The sequence below is a fragment of the Ixodes scapularis genome, unplaced genomic scaffold (assembly GCF_016920785.2).
Source record: "Ixodes scapularis isolate PalLabHiFi unplaced genomic scaffold, ASM1692078v2 PGA_scaffold8__174_contigs__length_109621045, whole genome shotgun sequence".
NCBI classification, from domain to species: domain Eukaryota; kingdom Metazoa; phylum Arthropoda; class Arachnida; order Ixodida; family Ixodidae; genus Ixodes; species Ixodes scapularis.
In genome coordinates, this window is record NW_024609883.1 from 43,203,539 (window position 1) to 43,225,607 (window position 22,069).

General features: G+C 46.4%; 1 protein-coding gene across 2 annotated transcripts in view; it reads left to right on the forward strand.

Annotated features, from left to right (window-relative positions):
* Positions 1–557: 557 nt before the first annotated feature.
* LOC8025584 (ATPase family AAA domain-containing protein 2) overlaps positions 558–22,069 on the forward strand; it is an 86,921-nt gene continuing 65,409 nt past the window's right edge. For both annotated transcript variants that reach the window (XM_029982025.3, XM_029982027.4), the window contains exons 1-5: positions 558–1,098; positions 3,709–3,751; positions 17,393–17,640; positions 19,412–19,513; positions 21,581–21,694. In XM_029982025.3, coding sequence (XP_029837885.2) covers positions 997–1,098; positions 3,709–3,751; positions 17,393–17,640; positions 19,412–19,513; positions 21,581–21,694 — 609 coding nt within the window. In that variant the 5' untranslated portion in view covers positions 558–996. The remainder of the gene's footprint in view (positions 1,099–3,708; positions 3,752–17,392; positions 17,641–19,411; positions 19,514–21,580; positions 21,695–22,069) is intronic.

Here is a 22,069-nt window from a genome sequence, read left to right on the forward strand (position 1 = left end):
TGCTTTATTTTTGCGTGTAGAAAATTTTATTTATTGTGCGGCAGTTCCTCAATCGAGGAATGATTTCATAATAGGATTTATAGCTGGAATACCGCGCGCGTTGCGTTGTTCAATCTGTAGTCATCAGAGTTCTAAAATTGTTAGCTGAGTCGGCATCAAATTACCCGACTCCAACAAAAGTAGGGACATAATTTATGAAATAGAACTAGGCAGGACCACGGTACGGCCAAGTACGGCGGTAGTAATCAAACAGAAAAAAAAAAAGAGGATAATTATAATAAAAGCCTTGAATTCCTTTTTCCTCCTATTTAATCACACCGTGTGAATACGTTTCGTAATCTAAACTGTGAGAAAAGTAGAACTAAACTAGCAAACAACGATATTTTCCAACCAGCTGGCCTGGATGCTTTCTCTTGTTTATTTACCACTGCACTTTTTTTGGCGGGAATCAGCTGACCGACCACGAAAGGCCAACTTCAACCCAGATGTTCTTCTCTTTCTGTTTCTGGTTTTTCTTTTATACGTATACCGAACCCGCACTGTCTCCGACAGACCTACTCGCAACGCAATTTAGCAAGAACCCAAAAAGAAAAAAAAACAAACAAAAACAGTTAACGAATACGATCAGCTGATGGCACCGAAACGCGCCAATTTTCAACGTTGGTGGACGTGTGTGGCAAACTCCGCAAGTCGGGCTGCGCTTTCCGCTAGTCGATTTGCTTGCCCGTTCCATCAGGGGGGGCAGTGTAGTCGGTGAGTGGACGGTTGGTGTGGACGCCAGCTCCTCGGATTTTCAACAAAATTGTGCCTTTCCTCGACGTTCCGTCCAGCCCGTAACGTTATCCAATCTAACCCGGACCCCCACGACCCGACGCAAGCATCGAGGAGCGAACCCCACCACCGGACCCGCTTTGTGGCGGTTTCACACAACGTTAGGCCTAGCGCGTCCGTAGTCACTCGCTATGTCTCGTTCACCGAGATAAAAACTCCGTCAACATGGTGAATACGAGGAACAGTTCGTTGGCGGCGGAGCGTTCGACCACGGTTCCGCCGAGGCATGCAGGTAGGAATACCATCGTCGAAGCCCAGAACTCCGAGGTGAGCTAACTTCTTTTTTCCCGTCGTTCCCCCCCCCTCGAAGCGGTTTTGCAACAATGGTGTTCGCGTTCAGTCAGCTAGCCCTAAATTCGGGCTACACGTCGGTATGTTTGGACGTTTTGTCGTTTATTTCGACGAGTGAAACGTCGTGTTGCGACGTCCGTTTATACGTTATTAAATTCGGGCGATTATCTTGCAGTTCGTTATTTGTTTCCTGAAACTGGGAACGCTGCCGTAGTTGCTTCTCGAGCGCTCGCAGCTCGGTATCTTACGAAGCTATTCATCGGTTGTACCTTGCGTAACTTAATTCATAAATATTAAAATGAATTTTTTCATCACTATAGCGTTTCTAAAGAGTCCGCTGCCACTTTGTGTTACATGTGTTGATGGTATTTCTTCTATTTGACAAGATAAAATGCGGGAGGTTGTGTGTGGCTGCCTTACGGGACAGTCGAACTCTGCCTTCGCTTGAACGTCATCCTAATTTTTTCTTGCTATATTTCATTATTTCTCTCACCTAGTGAATGGCGGATTTGTGAATGCTTTGTCCCGAATCCGGTGGCGTCGTCATTTTTAAGTTTTGAGATACTGGATTCGTGCTTCGAACGGGACACTGGTCCACAGATGTCCAATGTTTACATTTGTACCATTTGTGGGGGAGTCACATGCAGGGTTGTCAGATGGCCGAACAAAAAAAAAAAAAAACGCCAAACGACTGAGAAGTATAGCCCAAATATAGCCAAAGCCGTAAAAGAAATTTAGCCAAAATAGCGAAGACTAAAAACAATTATTTTTAAGCGTTTTATTCACAATTTTTATACACATCCAAAACACGTTGCATTTGCTTTTTCAACCCTCATATGCGCCACATTTCGTGTACATTCTGTCACTTGTAAATTTTTCAAAAACATGTTTCGGAAGGATGAAAATCTGTGCAGCAATGACCCTTCCTTCGTAGGTCTTCAGAAATACAAAGCGCACAAAGACAGCTTTAAAGACAGTTTCAAACCAGAACCCCATATCTAAGGTCGTTGCCAATATATCCCACCCGTCTCTTTTCTTTGTGTAGAATATGAGTGTCCCCCATTCCGGCTTAAAGGCCCGTTCACACTCTTGCGACCGACTTCGACCGAGAGACCAGACCGGTTTTTAAGCCTTTTGCGACTTAGGACCGGATGTGATGCAGCGGAGCTTGTCCTAAGAAGTCGCAAGAGGCTTAAAACCAGTCTGGTCTCTCTTGGTCTAACTCGGTCGCAAGAGTGTGAACGGGCCTTAAGGTCCGTTCACACTCGAGCAACCGAGTACGACTGAGAGAGACCAGATCGGTGTTTAAGCCTCTTGCGACTTCTTAGGATCGGATGTGGTGCAGCGGAGCTGGTCCTAAGAGATCGCAAGAGGCTTAAAAACCGGACTGGTCTCTCTAGGTCGTACATGGTTGCAAGAGTGTGAACGTACCTTTACTGTCCTTTCTTGTGGTGGGCGACGACTGGAAGGTAGTGAATTGTTTTTGCGGTGAAGCTGTGGACTTCTTATTCTTAGGAACTTGGGTGCCTAAGGATTCTCATAATGGGCACCAAAGCGGCGTTTGGAGAATTCAGTCTAGGTTCGGGTAAAAAACGCGCTACCGGATCCGTGGTAATAGTGCAATCTGTTTGAGTTGCTCAACTGCGCTGTGGGGAAACCGCTGAAACTCTGCAAGCATTGCTTCTCTGCGCGTTGTGAAAACCCCGAAGTTTGTTGAAGTTTGAAACTCTTCTCTCGACTGGACAAAAGCGAAACAATTTTCTTTGAAGCCAATAAGAAGTTTGAAAATTAACTACTAGTCGAACCTCAAAGTTCGACGTCGAACCTGAGGTTTCGACACAAGTTCACAGAATCTTTAGAAATAGCCCCAAATAACCACATAGCCAACAACGAAATTTTGATGCAAACTAGAAAACAATTTAGCCCAATTTGGCTATATATAGCCCATTCTGGCAACACTGGTCACATGGCAATAAGTCTCATAGGGTCACGTGGTACGTCACGTCCAAAGGTCACGCGAGTTCAGTTGTGTCCCATTCTTGCCGCTCCGCACATCGCCCATGTTTTCCAAAAAAACATTTTTTTAGTTGGGAAATGTCTTAGGAAGGCCTTTATCTCATGTTTAATTTTGCTTCCTCAAAAACTTTTTGATTGGCAATGTGTTGAGTTTCCTGCTTGGATGAACTGTCAAAAAAGTACTTATAGCAGTGTTTTCTTTTTTTTCCACGCATACTGGTGACCTCAAATGGATCGCTGTCATATGAATATATTTGTGCATTTCTTTTTTTCTTTCCCTTAGCAAATATTCATCCTCTTTTCAAGCAGTGTCACATAGATGTTGCAAAAACCCTAAACTGGGCCGATAATATCTTTAAGTACTTGCCGCCACGTTACAGCTAATGGGGTCTCAATGGCCGTCGACGCCAAGTCAGCACTTGACGTTAATCAAGCAGAAACGCTGAGAGTCACTCCTTATAACACCATAAAAAAATAAATCCGCATATAGAGCCTATTGTGAATGCCAGGCTCGATTGAATTGAACAAAATATTGAGTGGAGGATTGAATGCATTCTGTTCTTTTGCTAGGAATCAAGCGATGACGAGGAATCAAGCCACGAATTGTCATCAGGTGAGATAACTGCTTCTTTTCAGAGTCTTAACTAAGGTATTTTTCGTGCTGCAACAACCCCGTCGTGAGAGTTGCACTGTTGTTCGTGTCAGAACAGCAGCTCCGTTCGAATTCAGAACAGCAGCTCCCACTCTCGTGGGAGCTACTGTTCTGAATTCTGGAGGTTAGGGTAGAGTGCGGTAGTGGAGACACACAAAGAGTTTAAACACGAGCCAAGGACCTTTTTCACTAAAAAAAACTATTTTCTCAGTAAAAGAAATCAAGTGGAGTGCTTCTTTAAACTGTCAGTGCTTTGTTCTACTTCTAGCCACTAAGGCTGCAAGTGAGGTCTCGTGCTTTGGGACAAAAGCATGCCTCAGTTTCGGACTTGGAAATGCCCGAGAAAGAAAGCAGCCGTAGCTCGCAGCTTTTGTAGAAATGGTGTCCCGCTACGAAAGGTGGAGTGTCTAAATAAACTAAAAAGGCCTATGGCTGCTTGCATTAAGAGTTCTGCAGCAAGAGGGTGCAAACTCCAGTGATGTGATTGCTGCACCAAGGGGCTAACCCTGATACATCCTGCTACATTTGGTCAAAATATGGGTAATCTGCGCCAAGCCTGTGCCAAAAGGGCCAATTTCGGTCGCCTTTCAAGGCCAAAACTAAACTGAGCACCGTAATTGAGCATGCATGAGTTAGATGGCGCAAGGCCGCTCAACATAAAGTCCCCTACATCAATCGTCCATCCTGTCTTGCATGGTTTTTCCCACCGTGTCTCGTTTCGCGCTTTTGTCGTTTCAGAAGTCTCGTTTTGAGTCTTTTTTTAAAATTTTTGCAACGATAGATGCAAGCGTGTGCGGACGCTCCGACACTAGCGTGCCGGGTACCAGCCATGCCGTCAGGCTGTGAAACGAAACCACGTTTTTGCGCGGCGGGAGTGAGCTGAAGCACTCGCTCCTGAAAGCAACGGGCGTGGGAATACTATTTTTGGTCCCTGCGACAGTCACCGTGGTCGCATGATGTCGAGTGGTGCCGTCCCTAGAACGCTGGAGATGTGGCGCTTTCTAAACTGAAACGTAAGAACCGCCGAAAGGTCATCAACATTCCTGTTCTTGTCTAGAGCATATGCTACTACACAAATTCCTCTTTAAATCAATGACTGCTGTGTCGAAGTATTGATTACCTAGGTTTCCCTTGGTGGGCCCTGCAGGGTTCACTTGTGAAAGCAGGTGTTTGGAGAGTGGCGTCTCCACGGACCCCGAGCCCCGCAGGGGGCGCCTGCACCTTGTGTGCTAGGTGCTTGGTGAGTAGCGTCACCACGGACCCCAGCCACGTGGGCCACCATACTCGCACGCAGGGGGCACCTACTTTAGTAGGTGCTTGGTGAGTGGCGTCACTACGAACTTCGAGCCAAGTGGGTTAAGGCCCCTGTATAAGAAAGGTAGCGACTTCTCCTCCCTCCTCTCCCTCTTTTTTCTCTCTCGCCCGCGGTACCGAAAGCACGCAAAATGTGACGTCTTTGGTCCTGGGCTTACTACTGGTCATAGCCGCTAAAAGCTTCTTTTTAGTCGAAATACCAAATATATGTGGCACAAACCGTTTCAATTATTTATATAAGTAGTTTTTGTTCAGTATTTTAGATCAAAAAAGAAACGAATGCAGTTTTAGGGAAACAAGAAATGACCCCTCGACATGCCTGCCACCAAGCGGTTGAAAAGGCGGCGCATACTAGAAAGGAGTAGTGGGATCAGGCGCCGTCACGGAAAGGTCCCGGATGTATGCGGCGGCGCTGCGGTCGTTGGGGCAGGAGGATCCGACCGGCTCCGAGCGTTCCGAAGGCCTTCGGCGAAAAGCTTTGTCTGGCGGTTTGGCCGTTTCGCGGTATGGCAGCGCAAAGTAGCTCCCATTCTGAACTGATCTTTACCCCGTGTTTGCTGTTGTTTGTGGCCAATGAAGTGGCATGCTGAAGTAGTATTTAATCGTGCAGTAAATACAATGACAGCTGCTCTGGCTGCCCGCTGCGCACAGTTTATCCAGAACACGCTTTAATGGCGCCCTCTCGCGCCGTCGACATGGAGTGCGGCAGCCGTGAGCGCTCGATGAGCTCACTGCTTCTCTTCTAGTTCACGGCCACTCTCAAGCAACCAAAGACGTCACGAGGGAGGTTATTTTTTGCTTCTTTTTGTAATTTTAATTTGCCTATAGACCGTTTTACTGAAAGAGGGCGAGAGAGAAAAGGGGAAAGGGCTACCGGCGCTTTCCCCCTTTCTGATTGTGTAGAAAGAGTGAAAGTCCCGGATGAGAGGCTTGGCCGGTGTTGGGCGTCTGCTGTGCCCCAACTTCGTTCGCGCTTTCTTTCCTGTTTTAAACTCACAAACTTAATTAGAGCCAGAGGCTTCGATGGCGACAGTCCCCCGGTCATCGGGACACCATTGCTGGGTCATAGGGTGCAGGAATAAAAACAGAAAGCATAGAATACTGTCGAGGACATTTGTAGCTTGCAAGGAACCCGGCAAGGCGAGAGCGGCTGCAATGTTTTTGAGCTCCATCGCTTTCCCCTAGACCCCTGTCTCCGACGGCAGTGAATTGCGTCCGTAAACCGAAAAGGCGTTTCCTCAACGCCATCCTCTCGACTTCGCTCGGAACGTTTCGTGAATGGAGCGCGTACCGAACGCTGTACCGCCCATGAACATGGGGTACGCTCGCAATCTGCGTGCGAGTTTTCTCATAATAACTGCTGTTTCAGCTTGTAAAATTCCGTAATTGATTTATGTTAATAGTGATAATTTGCAGTGCTGACTGACTCGATTTTATCATCTACAGCACTTGAAGGCTCATTTCCCCCGCCGGGTGAGGCTGGAAATTGTTGAAAACGCAGTTCTATTGTTTGTTTGTTTTTTAATCGCGATCTCCTGCGCGATACCAGAGAGCCGGCAAAAGCGCTCCTTGAAGTGCCGCTGGTGGGTTGTTTCCGTTCACTAAGGCGCTTTGAAGCGCTTGATAGTCGCTGCAGGAACGTCTCGTGTGTTGCGATCTGCGTTTTCGAGCCCAGTGTGCACGTTTCTTTGTTTGAGTCATGGCATCCGCCAATGTGGCGACGGGGGGAACAGCGGCAGCGAACGTGCCAGCGATAGAAATTGGTGGTGAGAACTCAAAATATTGCATCAAATAGTAAAATAATTCGTGGCTGCTTCGAGGCTTTCTGCGGTTCGATAAAAGTATGTCTAGAGCGTCTTCGTCGTTCATTCACAAGGAGATATAACAGGGACACGAAGATAAAAACAGCACAGCAAGACGATATGTAGCAGCTTCGGGCGTTTACAAAGTTAATTGAGGTTCCCGTATCGTGTATCGCTTGTTGATTACAAATAAAAGCGGCTACGTTGAAATAGGCCCAGTGCAAGCAAAAATGTATAAATGGTTTATCATTTCCAGTCATGCGGAAAGCAATGGAGCTTAAAAACATTCCAGCCGTACTTGCCTTGCCGGATTCCATGCAAGCTACGTAGGTCCTCGGACAGTATTCGACGCTTTCTGTTGTTATTCGTGCACCCTATCACCCAGCAATGGTGTCCCGATGACCGGGGGACTGTCGCCATCGAAGACCACGGCTCTAATTAAGTTTGGGAGTTTGAAACGTAGAAGAAAGCGCGAACGAAGTTGGGGCACTGCAGACGCCCAACACCGGCCAAGCCTCTCATCCGGGACTTTCACTCTTTCTACACAATCAGAAAGGGGGAAAGCGCCGGTAGCCCTTTCCCCTTTTCTCTCTCACTCTCAAAATGGCGCTACCCACGATAAAACGGTCTATAACTTTTAAAGTAAAGGGAATTTCGAGATTATAAAAGTTTCACTAAGTTACTACACTCAGTGCGCTCAGGTTCGGTGCAAATTAAAAATTAGTAAAAGTCATTGCAGGGCCCCTTTAACACAGACCTACCACAGAGGCTACAGACAAGAGCGGGCAGCTTTGACTCGGGCTCCCGCTGCACGAGCGTTCACGCAGCCGATGCGCGATCGAACGTAAGGATCCTCCAGTTGTAAAGTTTGCGTTTAGTTCATGTTAAGCGGAGATTTCTGTGGTCTAGATAATAATAAAAATAATGTTTCCCTTTTTAACGATACCCGTCCTTGGCGTGCGCAGCGTGTCTTAATAGTTGCGCAAAAACGATCTACTAACATTTGATCCCTATTGCTGCAAAGGCGCGGCTGGGAGCCTTCACCCTCTCCTCGGCATAACGAAATCTGAATATTCTGCTTAAAAAAATCTTAGCAGAACGAGTGAAAACCCAAACTATCCGCTGACACCTACAACTTTTCAGAGCTTTATGGTTTTTAAAATTTCTTGTGATGCCTTGTGTGTACTTTGTTTTTACCAGACATTGTCAGCTTACTCGGCTCATTACAAAGACTTTGTAAGCTTACTTGGCTTATTAGAGGCAGGGCATTATCTCTTCACAGCAGTGAACCCTTTATGGATTGCCGTTTCCCCAACTAAAATAATCTCGTTTCATTTATCAAGCGATGACATGGAACAATTTTGGCTCTTGAAAGCATTTTTTTATTACTGCAAATAACCGCCACATTGGCCTTCAAGTTCTGCTGCCAGTGACTGTAAAAAACTAAAGCTAAAATTAAGTCACAGGCAATGCATATTTTTATTTTACAACACACCAATCCACAAGGACTGAAAGACAGGTTATTAAGGCTACTTTTCACAGAGTTGCTTCGCTGTGCTCAGACCGCTTGTGAGGGCCTGAGTCATAATTCAAAGAGGATTGCAGTAATCCTGTTACAATCTAATTCACGCCGTCTCAAGTGATCTCACTGTAGCACAGCGAAGAGCAACTGTGTGAAGCAGCCTGTCTATGCAGTCTTCTACAAGCTCCATCTCCAGGCCAGCACTACCTTTTGCTTTTGATAACAAAGAGATTGCACCGCGAAATGATGGCAAACGGCAACAGGTGTGTGCTAAAGACGAGGTACATGAAAACGTCAAGGCACGTATACTAGAAGCTGAATCTCAGCCATCGCACAGTGAATGACTAGCTTGCACAAAAGTCAACGGCAATATATAAAAATATAAAGGCACGGATACTGGAAGGTGAATCCAAGCTATGATAAAGTGAATGACTAGCTTCCACAAAAGGCAACAGTGAGATACATAAAACTACCAAGGCACAGACTCTAAAAGTTGAATTTCAACTATCGGAATGTAAACGACTAGCTTGCACGCAAATCAACGGACGTATACAAAATATTCCAAGAATAAAGGCTGAATCTCGTATCACAAAATGAGTGACTATCTCGCACTAAAGTCAACGGCGAGGTACATAAAAGTATAAAGGCATGCATATGCTAGGAGTTGGATTCCAGCTATCGGAAAGTGAATTACAAGCTTGCACAAAAGTCAACAGTAAGATAAATAAAAATATTAAAGCACGGATACTAGAAGCGGAATCCCAGCTATATATATTACAAAGTGCATGACTAGATTACACAAAATTCAGCGGCGAGATGCATAAAATTATTAAGGCACATATGCTAAAACTTGAATCGTGGCTATCACAATAATTGAATAGCTTGCACATGGCGAGATAAGTAAAAATATTGAGGCGCGCGCGCACACACACACACACATTAAAACCCTTCGGCGAGCTGTGTCGTGCTTGTCAAATGAAATGCTGAAGAACTTGAAGCATTTCTTGTCGTCGATGTTACAGTTGCTGCACCCAAAAGCGCAGCACCCCGTTATAGCTCACACACTAACGCCAAGCAAAAACCGGAACCATGTGAAGCTTGCGTGCGAAGTGCAGACATGGAATGCTGAAGAACTTGCCATCGCTGCGACGGTTGTTGCACCAGTTGCGTCCGAAATCGCAGCAGCCCGTCAGAGGTTACGAACTGTCGCCGAGCGAAAAGCGGAGCTGTGATGCTGCCGTGCGAAGCCCAGACCCCCAAAGCAATCTCCCCAGACGCGCCATATGCTGCTGCATTCACACTGGCGGTTTGACAGCATTTGCGAATGCTTTTGCTTAAATACTTATTAAAAATCCACCTGCATTTGATGGCGACAGCGAGCGGAACCGCATGGCTGTTGTGATTCAAATTATTCAAACGCCAGTCTGAATGTAGAAGCTTACCCAGGCAGTTAGTAGCCGACAATGTCTGGCACGCCAAGTGACCGGAGCGAAAATGGCGCCGAGGAGCTTTGGAAAGCAAAAACAACCAAAACAAAAGCAGCGCGCAGCGAGCTCCGCCTGGTGGACCACATTCATCCAATGAGAGGAGCGGGCGGCATTCTTCAAGAGATGTCGCTACCTTTCAGTATAGAGGGACCTTAATATGGGTTCGCCCACCCACGTCTGGCTGTGTGTGGCTTAACCTGTGTCCAGGGAAAAGGGGACCCTGGTGGTTGAGCTAAGCCCGGGGTATGTTTGGACCCTTCGGGGCCCCCCGGGCGAAGCAATACACCGCTTCGACCCCTGCTTCTCGTAGACGGGTGCATGACTCCCACCTCTTTCTCTTTTCTTCTACACTCTCTTCCTTCCTTTTTCACCTTCTTAGGCGGCAAGGGCTAACCTTGAGTGGAAACAGGTCCTGTCCCTGCATCCACACTCGGTTATAGTGCCCGGGCAGCACTGGTAGAGTAATTGTGTCAGCCAAGCCTTTCTTGTTATGGCACATTACTTATCCCCTCGTTGGGCTCCGTAGTGGGCGGTGCACCTGGGCACTGAAATTCCTTCCCATCTTTATGGGTTCCAGAACTAAACAAACTGATCAGGCCCTGAAAAGGACCCGCACCGAAGTCCTTGACATTACCACTAAGACCCATGATCTTTTCAAATTTCCAAAGTTTCTTGTTCTGCACTCTGAGGACGAAAAGCCATTGGCTAAACTTTCTCCTTTTTTAGTTTCCAAAGTGCTTGAAGGTGTTATCGGTGCGAACTTTAGCGCCAAAAAGATGGCATCAGGCGATTTCCTTGTTGAGGTAAACACAAAGAAACAAAGTGACTCACTTTTAGCCCTGAACTCCGTCTCAGACTACAAGGTCAGTGTGACCCCTCATCGAAAGTTAAACACCATCCAAGGGGTCATCTCTGAAGATGACTTGCTCGACTTGACAGATACAGAGCTAGTTGAGGGTCTCTCCGGACAGGGAGTGGTTGCAGCACGACGCATCACCATCCGTCGCGACGGCGTAGAGCGCAAAACAAGGCATGTTATTCTCACTTTCGACTCCACGACTACCCACTAATGTAAAGGCAGGCTACCTTCAGTGCCGTGTCCGGCCTTATTTGCTGAACCCTCAGCGCTGCTTTAAGTGCCAAAAGTTTGGCCATGGGTCGCGGAGCTGTCAGGGTAGCGAGACCTGCGCCAAATGCTCCAGTAAGGAGCACGTCGCTTATGTGTGTGAGAACGATGCTCAGTGCACTAACTGTAATGGAAAACATCCAGCATACTCCCGACCTTGCCCGTTATGGAAGCAAGAAAAAGAAATTATCACCTTGAAGGTTAAAGAAAACATTTCCTACATTGATGCAAAAAAGCGTTTTGCCTTTGTCTCCAAAGGCAAAACGCCTTTGGAGACAAAAGAGTTTTGCCCAGGCCGTACATAGGGGACCGGTACGGCCAATGGTTTCGACTGGAACACAGACGTCTACGGACGATCTGCGCCTCCCGTCGAGGTCTCCGGCGTCCTTGGGAGCGGTGCCAGTGACACCGCTTTCGAATCGTAAGGGGGATGCTGCCTCCTCAGCATCCACCTCAGGGCAGCGGCTGACCTTCCCTGCTCCACCTGGCCCTTTGGCCCCTAAGGGCCGAGGCCTACCCCCTCGCACCTCTGCTCCACAGAGGAAGCCCGGGGAGCCGCCAAAGCAGTCGACCTTCAGGGGTCAACTGCCGGCGGCAACCGACGAGCCCATGGACGTGAGTGGGCCCAGGTCCGAGGAGGATGCTCCCCTCTCAGGATCAGAGTCGTCTCTTTCTGTCGCCAGTGACCCCACTTGGAAAGAGAAAGATCCTTTTAAAAAGCAGAGTACCCCACGTGTAAAAATAGATTTTAAACCTTAACGGATCTCCCTTTTAGGTCACTTTTATTTTATTTTTTTTCGTCTCTAAATGGCAAAGAACTATAGTATCATGCAATGGAATTGCCGTGGTCTTTTCCCTAATATTGATGACATAAATTTTTTTCTTGATGAGCTTCGGCCTGTCGCTATATGCCTACAGGAGACTCATTTCAAGGACACACAAACAAATGTTCTACGTCGTCATCAGGTTTTCAGAATGGACCGTGCATCCCATAGCAACTCCTCTGGTGGAGTAGCTGTGGTTGTGCAGCGTGATATTGCCTGTGCTTCTGTTCCTCTCACAACCTCTCTAGAAGCAGTGGCAGTTTGTATTCTTCTTGACCGCCTTATTACGCTTGTTTCACTCTACTCGCCACCAAATATTCCACTGCATTTACATGACCTGTATGGACTTGCAGCGCAACTTCTGCAACCTTTTTTAATCTTGGGGGATTTTAAAGCCCACCACCGCCAAGACTCCCGTGGTGGTGTCATTGAAAGATTTTTATTGTCATCCGGTCTTTGCCTTTTAAATGGACACGATCCTATATTTTTTTAGTGCAGCTCATAATACTTTCACTTCCATCGATTTGTCTCTTTCATCCCCAACTTTACTTCCCTGTTTTTCTTGGAAGGTTTCAGATAACCCTTTTGGGAGCGACCATTTTCCTGTTTTTTTTAGAAAGTACTGTAGCACCTCCTTCACTTTCAACACGTATCCCCAGGTGGAAATTAGACAAAGCTGACTGGGCTCTTTTTGCATTGGAAGCAGTGCTTGACCCAACTGAACTTTTAGCTATGACTCCGGAAAATGCCACCTTGTACGTTACTGACCGTATCATAAATGCTGCTTCTGCCTCCATTCCACAAACATCTGAAAATCTTCCTAAGCGCTGCAAGCCGTGGTGGACCAAAGACTGTTCTGTTACGCTTAAACGTCAGAACAGGGCCTGGGGCACTTTCTGCTGCTACCCAACGGTCTGGAACAAGATAGAGTTTAAAAAATGTAAAGCAAAGGCTCGTTGGACAAGGAAATTAGCTAAGAAAAGCTCATGAATGAAATATGTTTCCAAGGTGAACAGTTTTGTCACTACTAAGGAGGTGTGGGATCGAATGAGGAAATTTCGGGGTAACTACCTCTCTTTTAGGACGCCTCTTTTTCCCTCGGCTTCGCCAACCTTGAAAGGCCAGGCAAATGTTCTTGCGGAACATTTTTGTGAAGTGTCCAGCTCGTCTAATTATTCGGCAAAATTTAAGAAGTTGAAAGCTGTAGCAGAAAAGCGGCCAATTGCTATGTCAGGATCAGACACTCTTGTATACAACCAGCCTTTCACAATGTGCAAACTGAAGGTGGCCCTTGGGTCAAAAAAGCAGTCGGCACCTGGTCCTGACACAATCCACTATGAAATGTTGCGGCACTTGTCTCCTGAATCTCTAGGCCATTTGTTAACCTTTTTTAATCATTTGTGGAGGGCTTCTGCCTTTCCTCTGTGCTGGAAGCGGGCACATATAATTCCTCTCCTAAAACCCGGAAAAGACTCTACTCTACCAGCAAGTTACCGTCCCATTGCAATGACCAGTTGCCTTGGGAAAACTTAAGAAAAACTAATAAATAGACATTAGTACACTTTTTAGTGACTGAGGGAATTTTTGATCCCAATCAGTGTGGGTTTAGAATGGGGCGATCAACTTTGGATCATCTTGTTTGCCTGGAAACTTTCATATGTGAAGCGTTTGTTCATCGACAGCACTGCGTTTCGGTATTTTTTGACCTAGAGAAAGCATATGATACTACTTGGCGTTATAGGATTCTAAAGGACTTATACACACATGGTGTCCGTGGCCGCATGTTGCGCTGCATAAGGGAGTTTTTGACAAACCAAACTTTTCAGGTTAGGTTTGGTTCCACACTTTTGGATGTTTTTCCTCAGGAAAATGGCGTCCCTCAAGGGGCTGTATTGAGCGTCACTTTGTTTGTGGTGAAAATAAACAGCCTTGCTGCAGTGATACCTCCATCAGTTTCATATTCATTATATGTAGATGATGTGCAGATTTCCTTTTCGTCCTGCAATCTCTCAAGTTCCGAGCGCCAGCTTCAACTCTCAATAAACAAAATGAGCAATTTTGGGCCGATGAAAATGGTTTTAAGTTTTCATCTGAAAAAACAGTGTGTGTGCCCTTTTCACTATCTCGTGGTCTGTTGCTTGATCCTTGTTTGCAGCTCAGTAGCGCTGCAATACCTGAAAAATACGAGCACAAATTTTTAGGGGTTATTTTCGACAAGAAACTTACCTTTCTGGCTCACGTCAAGGAGCCGAAGCAGAAATGTTTGCTGTCGTCTAACATTCTCAAAGTACTTTCACACACATCCTGGGGGTCTGACAGGTGGTTCTCATCCGATTGTACAGCTCACTGGTCCGTTCCCGTCTGGACTATGGTGCAGTTGTGTACGGATCAGCACGGCAATCTGTCTTAAAAAGGCTGAATCCGGTCCATCACCTTGGCCTTCGACTTGCCACAGGAGCATTTCGGACATCGCCTGTTTTGAGCCTGTATGTAGATACACATCAAATGTCACTAGAGAAGCGCAGACAATATCTTAGCTTGTGTTCTGGGTACAAAGTGAAATCTGATCCTCTGCATCCCTCAAACAACTCGGTTCACACCACCATGTTTTTACGGCTTTTTGAAAACAAACCTAGCATAATACGCCCATTGAGCTTCCGACTTCAGAGCATTTCTGCCTCCCTGTAGCTGGCTCTTCCTGAAATTGACTTGATTAAGGAAACAAGCTGTTGCCCCTTGGAAGGCAGTAAGATTGTCATGTGATTGGTCGCTTACAAAATGTAACAAAAGGTCAGTTAACCATCAGGTTCTTCACAAGGAATTTCTTGCATTACAAGAGAAATATCAAGACTATGTGCAATTTTTTGCTGCTGCTGCTGAGCTGCTGAGCTTTTGCTGTGCTGAGCTTTACGCTGTGCTCATGGCGCTTGAACACATCTTAGAAGACCATGTGAGGAAGGCTATTTTGTTCGCAGATTCCCAGAGTGCTCTACTGGCGATATGTTCTCTTAGCGTTACAAAGAATCGCCTCGTTCAACAAGTGCGTGTCCAAATGAATCGCACTCTCCTACTTGGCCTTGATATAAAACTATGCTAATGTCAAGCCATGTAGATATTCCAGGTAATGATACATCAGATAGATTGGCTGCCTCTGTTAATGGTGGCCTAAAAGCATTGGTCAGCCTACCCTATGAGGATTTTAAACCAGTCATTAAAAAATCACTTTATGAACTTTGGGAGTTAGAATGGAATCAAGAAACAGACAGTAAACTATGTATTATCAAACCTTGTTTACGATTATGGGAGAGTTCCCACCAGAGGAACCGGTTCCACGAGGTCTTGATGCGCCGCTTGCATATTGGGCACACTCGTTTAACGCATCTATATTTACTTTGTAATGATGATACTCTGCGCTGTGAGCATTGTGGCAAAACGTTGACTGTCCTACATATTCTGTGGCACTGTAGGTACTTGGATCAAAAACGACAAGCATGTTTTTCCACTGTTTTTAGATCCCATCTTCCATTTCATCCCAAATTTTTGCTAGGAAATGAACCTCTTGTACCTTTCAGTAAAGTTTTGGAATTTCTTAAAATAACATTCTATCGACACCTGTTATAACCCCTCCTTTTTCACCATGCTTTTTTTTTTTTTTTCTTGAGATAATTCCTTGTTGATTATAACTTTTATACTTACCTGAAATTCATATCCATATCTTTTACACGATTCATGTTCATGCTTTTATTGCATCACCAGCTACTATAGCTCTGTCTTCTCCTTAACCCTTTTCCTGCAATAGTGTATGCACCTGGCGCATTTTGGCCTAGTTGCTCTCGCACCATAAAACTCCAATCAATCAATCCCTTGGTGGGCTTTCTTTCAAAAGGAACCCCGGTACGTGAAAAATCTGCCGCGAAAGAAAGTTGAAGAGAAGTGAGCTAAAGCAAAGAAAGCAACGTCTGTACGCTGAAGCCGCACAGCTCGCTTGTTTGTCTGAGTTTAGTCATTGCACAAAGCGCTCCAAGAACTTTTTGACCCTGGCTCGCGATGTCTTGTATTGATGCGCTCAAGTTCTTTTTTTCTGTTTGTTTAGCCTGTACCTCGCCCGCCGGCCTAGCAAGCACGTGCCACTGGACCGTTTTTTGTTGTTTGCTGGGCAATTACATTTTGCATACAATTTTGAGAACCAGTTGGCGACCGAGCGGAGTGGCATGGTTTCGGTTTCGATCGAACGGTCGTCTCCGCTCACGCGACGAAGCACGTGCAACTGCAAGCCTGCCGAAGTTGCCCTCACGTGCATGCGAGCATGATTGCACGACAGAGGCACCAGCCGTGACGCTTGCAATCCATTTCTTTACGTTTGCTTACTTTTGACGAAAATCTGACACGTCTGGAACCAGTAATGCGCTGGCAAGCGGTTTTTCGGAATTGCTCGGCAATGCCCATGGCACTGTACACTTGTGGGATGTCTCTATGTCTCTTTGGAGACATTGAAAGTGGACATTCGATACTTGCCAAAGGCAAAGCGAGGCTTGCAGCAGCTTTGCAGAAATTTTCGAAAAACAAAAAGAAAAGCGCCCGCTAATCGTAATGCACCCTTGTGTATAATATCGCATTGCACTGTCGTAGTTACGTGTTTTATCAGTCGGAGAGTGTTTTAATTTATTATATAACTAGTCAACCTAATGCTGTGATATTTATTACTAAGAATAAATTTTAATATGTGCAGTTTGGTTTTTATTTATTTATAGTGGGTAACATATATATGTATCATTTAACTGAAGCATTGCAAAATGTGTCATGTCATTGGCGTTTCAGTTAACATGTTGAAAGACTCCCGGGTGGTATAACTTGACCATAATTTGTTTATTGCGGTGAGCAAAGTGCTTTTCATTTGCCCAGCACTTAAAACAAATTTTTTTTTCTTTCTAAGATTACCTGCTTTAACAGCCACTTTTGCTGCTCCAGAACACTGTTTGGCTGCTCCAAAAGCCATGTTTACTGCTCCAGAACATTGTTCTGGCTGCTCCAAAGTGCTCCAAAGCAGTTTTGGTTGCTCCGAAAGATGCTCGAAAAAGATGCACACGACTTGCTCCTACACTCATATTGGGTCGCGGGGTCTGCAGCCTTTACAGTTCGCCAAGTTATAGTGCAATGGAGGGTAGTGAGAGCTAGGGTCACTAAATAAGCTACAATTAAAGAAACGACACTCCAGCTACCTTGGTCCTTAAAATTGTGGTAGCCAGTTATCTGAAGCTTCGTCTGAAATCACAGGAAATGCTTTTTCATCCTCCAGACATGTTCAAACAGTTTGCGACAGAGCAAGATGATTTCACCTGAGCTTCCTAACACCACATCTAAAGCTGAGGAAGTTCCATTTTTTTAACTTTGACGATCGACAGTTGCATCAGCTCTGCACTAAACACCAAGATGGTGGCGTCCACTAGCAGATCGGCTCTAAGCGTAGCTCATTTAGTGGCTTTAACGAGAGCATAGTGGCTCAACTTTGCTTTGCACGATCTTTCAGTGCCTACGAGGTCGGCAAAATCCATGTCTCAGGTGGTCGAGCCAAGTGGCTTGACAAATGGACGCCACCACCCGTCGCTCAGGAGCCGGGTGGCTCATGCCAGGGTCATAGTGTCGTCGGACGACGACATGAACGAGGGCGAGGACGACGACAGCATGGTGCGTCGGAGCAAGCGGCGTCGCAAGTGCATTTACGACAACTTGAACCAGTCGTGGATCCTCACCTCGAACGTCCCAGAGTTCGTCAAGGTGCGCCGTCTGTGATCCTTCCCGTTCACGAACATACCTTTATGAATGCCTTAAAAAAAAAAAAAAAAATTGGGTTGTGTGTATGTTTATACAGCCTAGAACTTGGTCTGCCTCGATGGCGACGAGTCTCTCAGTTGTAGATGAGCAATTTAGCCAGTGCAGTACGACCGCTAGCCTGGGGTCTTTAACGTGCACCACGCAGTAGTAATACACGACTGCACGCTGGTACGATGCTCATCCAGATCGAAATGGGCAGGGGTGGGGATTGAACCCAGGATCTTGGGTTCTGCAGCACGAGCTTTCGCTCCACGTGCTCCGAGCTGGTGTGCTGTAGCCCACTCGGCCACCGATCCCCCCGAATGCCTCAAGATTTAGGAGACCATAGTTTTCTTTCGGTATCGACTGGGGCTCCAACTTGTTTTGAAGAACACTGCCTTCGAACACTGTGTTTAGATTGTGTTCTTGTGGCACAAGTTCAACCTGCAGGCCCTACAGATCCCAGACAAAAACGTGCACATATGCGGGGCCTTTTCCCCCCTCAAAACGCTGCCAAACGTTGCGGCACGCCTCAGATCTCTGAAAGAGGGGGCGTGTCGCGGTGCTTGGTCACACTTTTCATAGGAAATAATGCCACGCATGATTGCAATTTTGGGTTTACTAGGGTGCTTAGGAAAGAGGGGCATGTTGCAATGTTTGCATCTTCATTGGGGAAAGAAGGCCGTACGAAATTGTGATGCTTGGTTTTCTGAGATGCCTAGGGCGCGTAGGTTGCGTCTGTGCCATAGAAAGACAATGTCAAAATTCACTCTAGTGCCCACTCTAAGGCAACGACAATTAGACCCTTTTTCAAAGCTGCACTCCATCTATCCCCTGTTGCAGAATTTTTATCTTTATCTTTATTTTTAATTTTATTTTACTTCTGGGCTATGAAAAGCATATCGCCCCACATTGTTCAAGCTGTGCCGCTTGTGTAGATGTTTGAGTTGAGTCATTGCATTTCATGTGTTTTCAGATATTTCTATAATAATTGTTTCTATTTGTTTTTATGATGATGGCTGTCTTGTTATTTATTATCACTGTGACTTGTTTGAAATGTTATTTCCGCCGTATGAACTGCAGGGGGCAGAGGCGCTGTCAGGCATCATGCCTTTATCTCTGCCCCCTCTGCGGATGAATGAAATCCTCAAAACAAATAAAGAAAAAAAACCAAAGAAAAGCTGACTAAGCTCCTGTTGCACAGCCCTCCACTCTTTCCAGCTTAGCATAGCGAACACTGGAAAAAAGGCGTGCCCCCCTCGCCACCTCTCCAGCGTTTGCTCACTTAAATAAAAAGAGGGACGGGTGTCGAGAGAGCCTTGTCTTGCTTTTCTTAAACCTGCAAAAGGGCAGTTTAGCTTTACTTTAGGCATGCATTTTGAGCCTAATATTGGACAATAGTGCTGCGTTTGGCATGAGATTCAATCAGATCACACCCAAGAAATGGCGACTACCAATGTTGCTTGCTGAGGTTTTGCAAAGGGTCTCTCGTACAGATTAAGAAAATAGAAATCAATGCGAAGAGTCGCATCATTAGTGCATCATGAGCGTAGAATAATGGAAACAATAAATATCCAGTCTAAAATGAGAACACCAAAATTCTTAATTTGGCGCCCAGGAAGAAAGCTCAAAGCGGCATGTTCGAAGAGTTTGAATTTACAGAGACCAGCATCATTCTGTCACGAGCACCTGAATGGGAGCGATGTCGTACGACGATGGAATGTGGCCTTTGCAGGCTTCGGCGGAGCGGTCGTCAACGAGGTCCAAGACCAACTCTGCTCCGTTCCATCACCTCCGCAGCAGCGTCACCCACAACATCTGTCCTGTCGGAGCCAACGTGAGTGTTGCGTTCCTTCGCCTCTCCAGCAAGAATGATGCAAGTTTGTTGTAGTGAGTTTCCCGTGCCTGAAAGTCATCACTTGGGAGGACTTTTCATTACTCAACCTGTTGACGGACTGCTGCCGGCAGTTATGAGCCTAATGCTGCCCCTGAGCTTTCGAAAGAAATTTTTATTTCTGCTCTAAAGCTTTGTATCGAATGGAAAGCATGAAAGAAAACGGGTACGCTGATGTCTCGTTAATGTGGACACCTCTGCTCCCCAGCAAAGCTGCTCATAATGCGAGTCAACCATAATAATGAGTCAAGGTCAAGATTACGAATAATAAACAAGCGCTGCCATAAACGAATTCATGCCGAGGTCCGCGATCGCTTCACACCTGACAGTCTTGCCTTCTCCTAAATGGTGGGGGAAGCGTCCTGCTTTTACTTTTACGCTTAGTCGGTACCACATCCACGGCTGTGATGCAGTTAGGGAGAGAAGGGCAAGTGGCCCGTTTGGCCGGAAAGCCCCCTGAAATTCTAACCATTGTTGGTGCCCAGGCCTTTATTTTCTTTTTCGGTAAGAGCAACAGACAGACAGTAGTGGAGCTCCGAGTGTACTGTGTGACTCGAGGGCTTCTGTCCCCAATAACGAGGCAAATATTCAAATCTTTGCAAATCTTGTCGCCATACTTAAAGGGGCCCTGCAAGGACTTTTTACTGTCTTTTAATTTGCACCGACCTTGAGCGCACTGAACGTAGTAACTTAGTGAAACTTTTTTTTTCGCGAAATTCGCTTTATTTTCAAAGTTATAGGCAATTTAGAATTACAAAAACAAGCAAAAAATAACCTCCTTCATGACGTCGTACGTCCTGGCTTGAGTGGCCGTGAACTAGAGGAGGAATGTTGAGCTCATCGAGTACTCACGGCCGCCGCACTTCGTGTCGACGGCGCCAGAGGGCGCCACTAAAGCATGTTCTGGATAGGCTGTATGCAGCGGGCAGCCAAAGTGGCTTTCATTGCGTTTGCTGCGCGATTAGACACTAATTCGGCATGACACTTCATTGGCCACAAACGACAGCAAACACGAGGTAAAGACCAGTTCAGAATTGGAGTCCACTTCACGCTGCCGTACCGTGAAATTGCCAAAACGCAAGACAAAGCCTCTAGCCGAAGGCCTTCGGAACGCTCGGAGCCGGTCGGATCCTCCTGCCCATACGACTGCAGCGCCACCGCGTGCATCCGGGATTTTTCCGTGTCGGTGCCTTATCCCACTACTCCTTTCTAGTATGCGCCGCCTTTTCCACCGCTTGGCGGCGGGTATGTTGACGGGTCATTTCTTGTTTCCGTACTTTATAAACTGCATTTCTTTCTTTTTTTCATCTATAATAGTGAACAAAAACTACTTTTAGAAATCATTGAAACGGTTTGCGCCACTTATATTTTCTATTTCGACCAAAAAGAAGTTTTTAGTGGCTCTGACCAGTAGTAAGCCCAGGACCAAAGACGCGCTTTCGGTACCGCGGGTCGCCCTCGTCGGTGGAGGAGGTTTCCGTGTCGTCCGGTTAAAATATGGCGCACTGATATTTAGCTACTCTTTCCGTGCCCGCTGGCTTGCCCGAACCCCAAGAGACGTGGAAACCTCATAAAAGGTAGACGCTTAAATATGATTGCAGGGCCCCTTTAATAGAGTAGATTCTGAGGGGGACGGGACATCGGTGGCCAAGTGCGGTAGTGCGCTGCAGCTGTTAGTGTGTGGAGCGAAAGCTCGTGCTGCAGAACCCAGGGATCCTGGGTTCAATACCTATCCCTGCACGTTTCGATCCGGATGAATATACAGCCGGCGTACGGTCATGTATCACTACTACGTGGTGCACATTAAAGACCCCAGGCTAGCGGTTGAACTGCACCGGTTAAATTTTTCGTATACAGCCGAGGCACCGGACGCCCACAAAGGCAGACTAACTTCCGGTCTCACCTTAACGGGACACAACCGTACTTGTTTTCATCAACATTCAGGGCCGAAAGGGTCGAAGTAGATGCAATTCAGCTGTGGAAGTCGGTTAAGTTGGCATCACCTTTCAGGACTCCCGGATGTTGGACGGAGATAATGAAGACAGCCTGGAGTCTAAGCAAAGCCATGACAAGTCTGGCAGCAGGGAACTACGCCAGCTGGAGCCCCCCGAGATGGCGGGAACGGTGGGTGCTCCCTTTTTCGCTTGAGCTTTCTTACGGTCGCACACACTTTGACCATATTCAAAGCCCAGGCCAATGATGACCTCACTCAGCCACGGCAAGGGATAAGCGAACATTGGTGACCGGGAAGGACTGTCTTTGGTTCATTGTCAATTTCCCCCCTACCTGTGTGGTCGCAAGTTTCACAGGTCACAAAATTTAAAAACAAGCATTTTTGTTTTTACTTTATCATTCATAGAAAGTTAGGTTACTTCTTATTTTCACCCGATTTGCTTTCGAATTTTTCGATTTGCTTTCGATTTATCTCTTGGGATATTACGGTGTGCGTCGCCGAACGCTCATTCTCCGCCCGAATGCTAGCAGTCTGAACCAGATGCC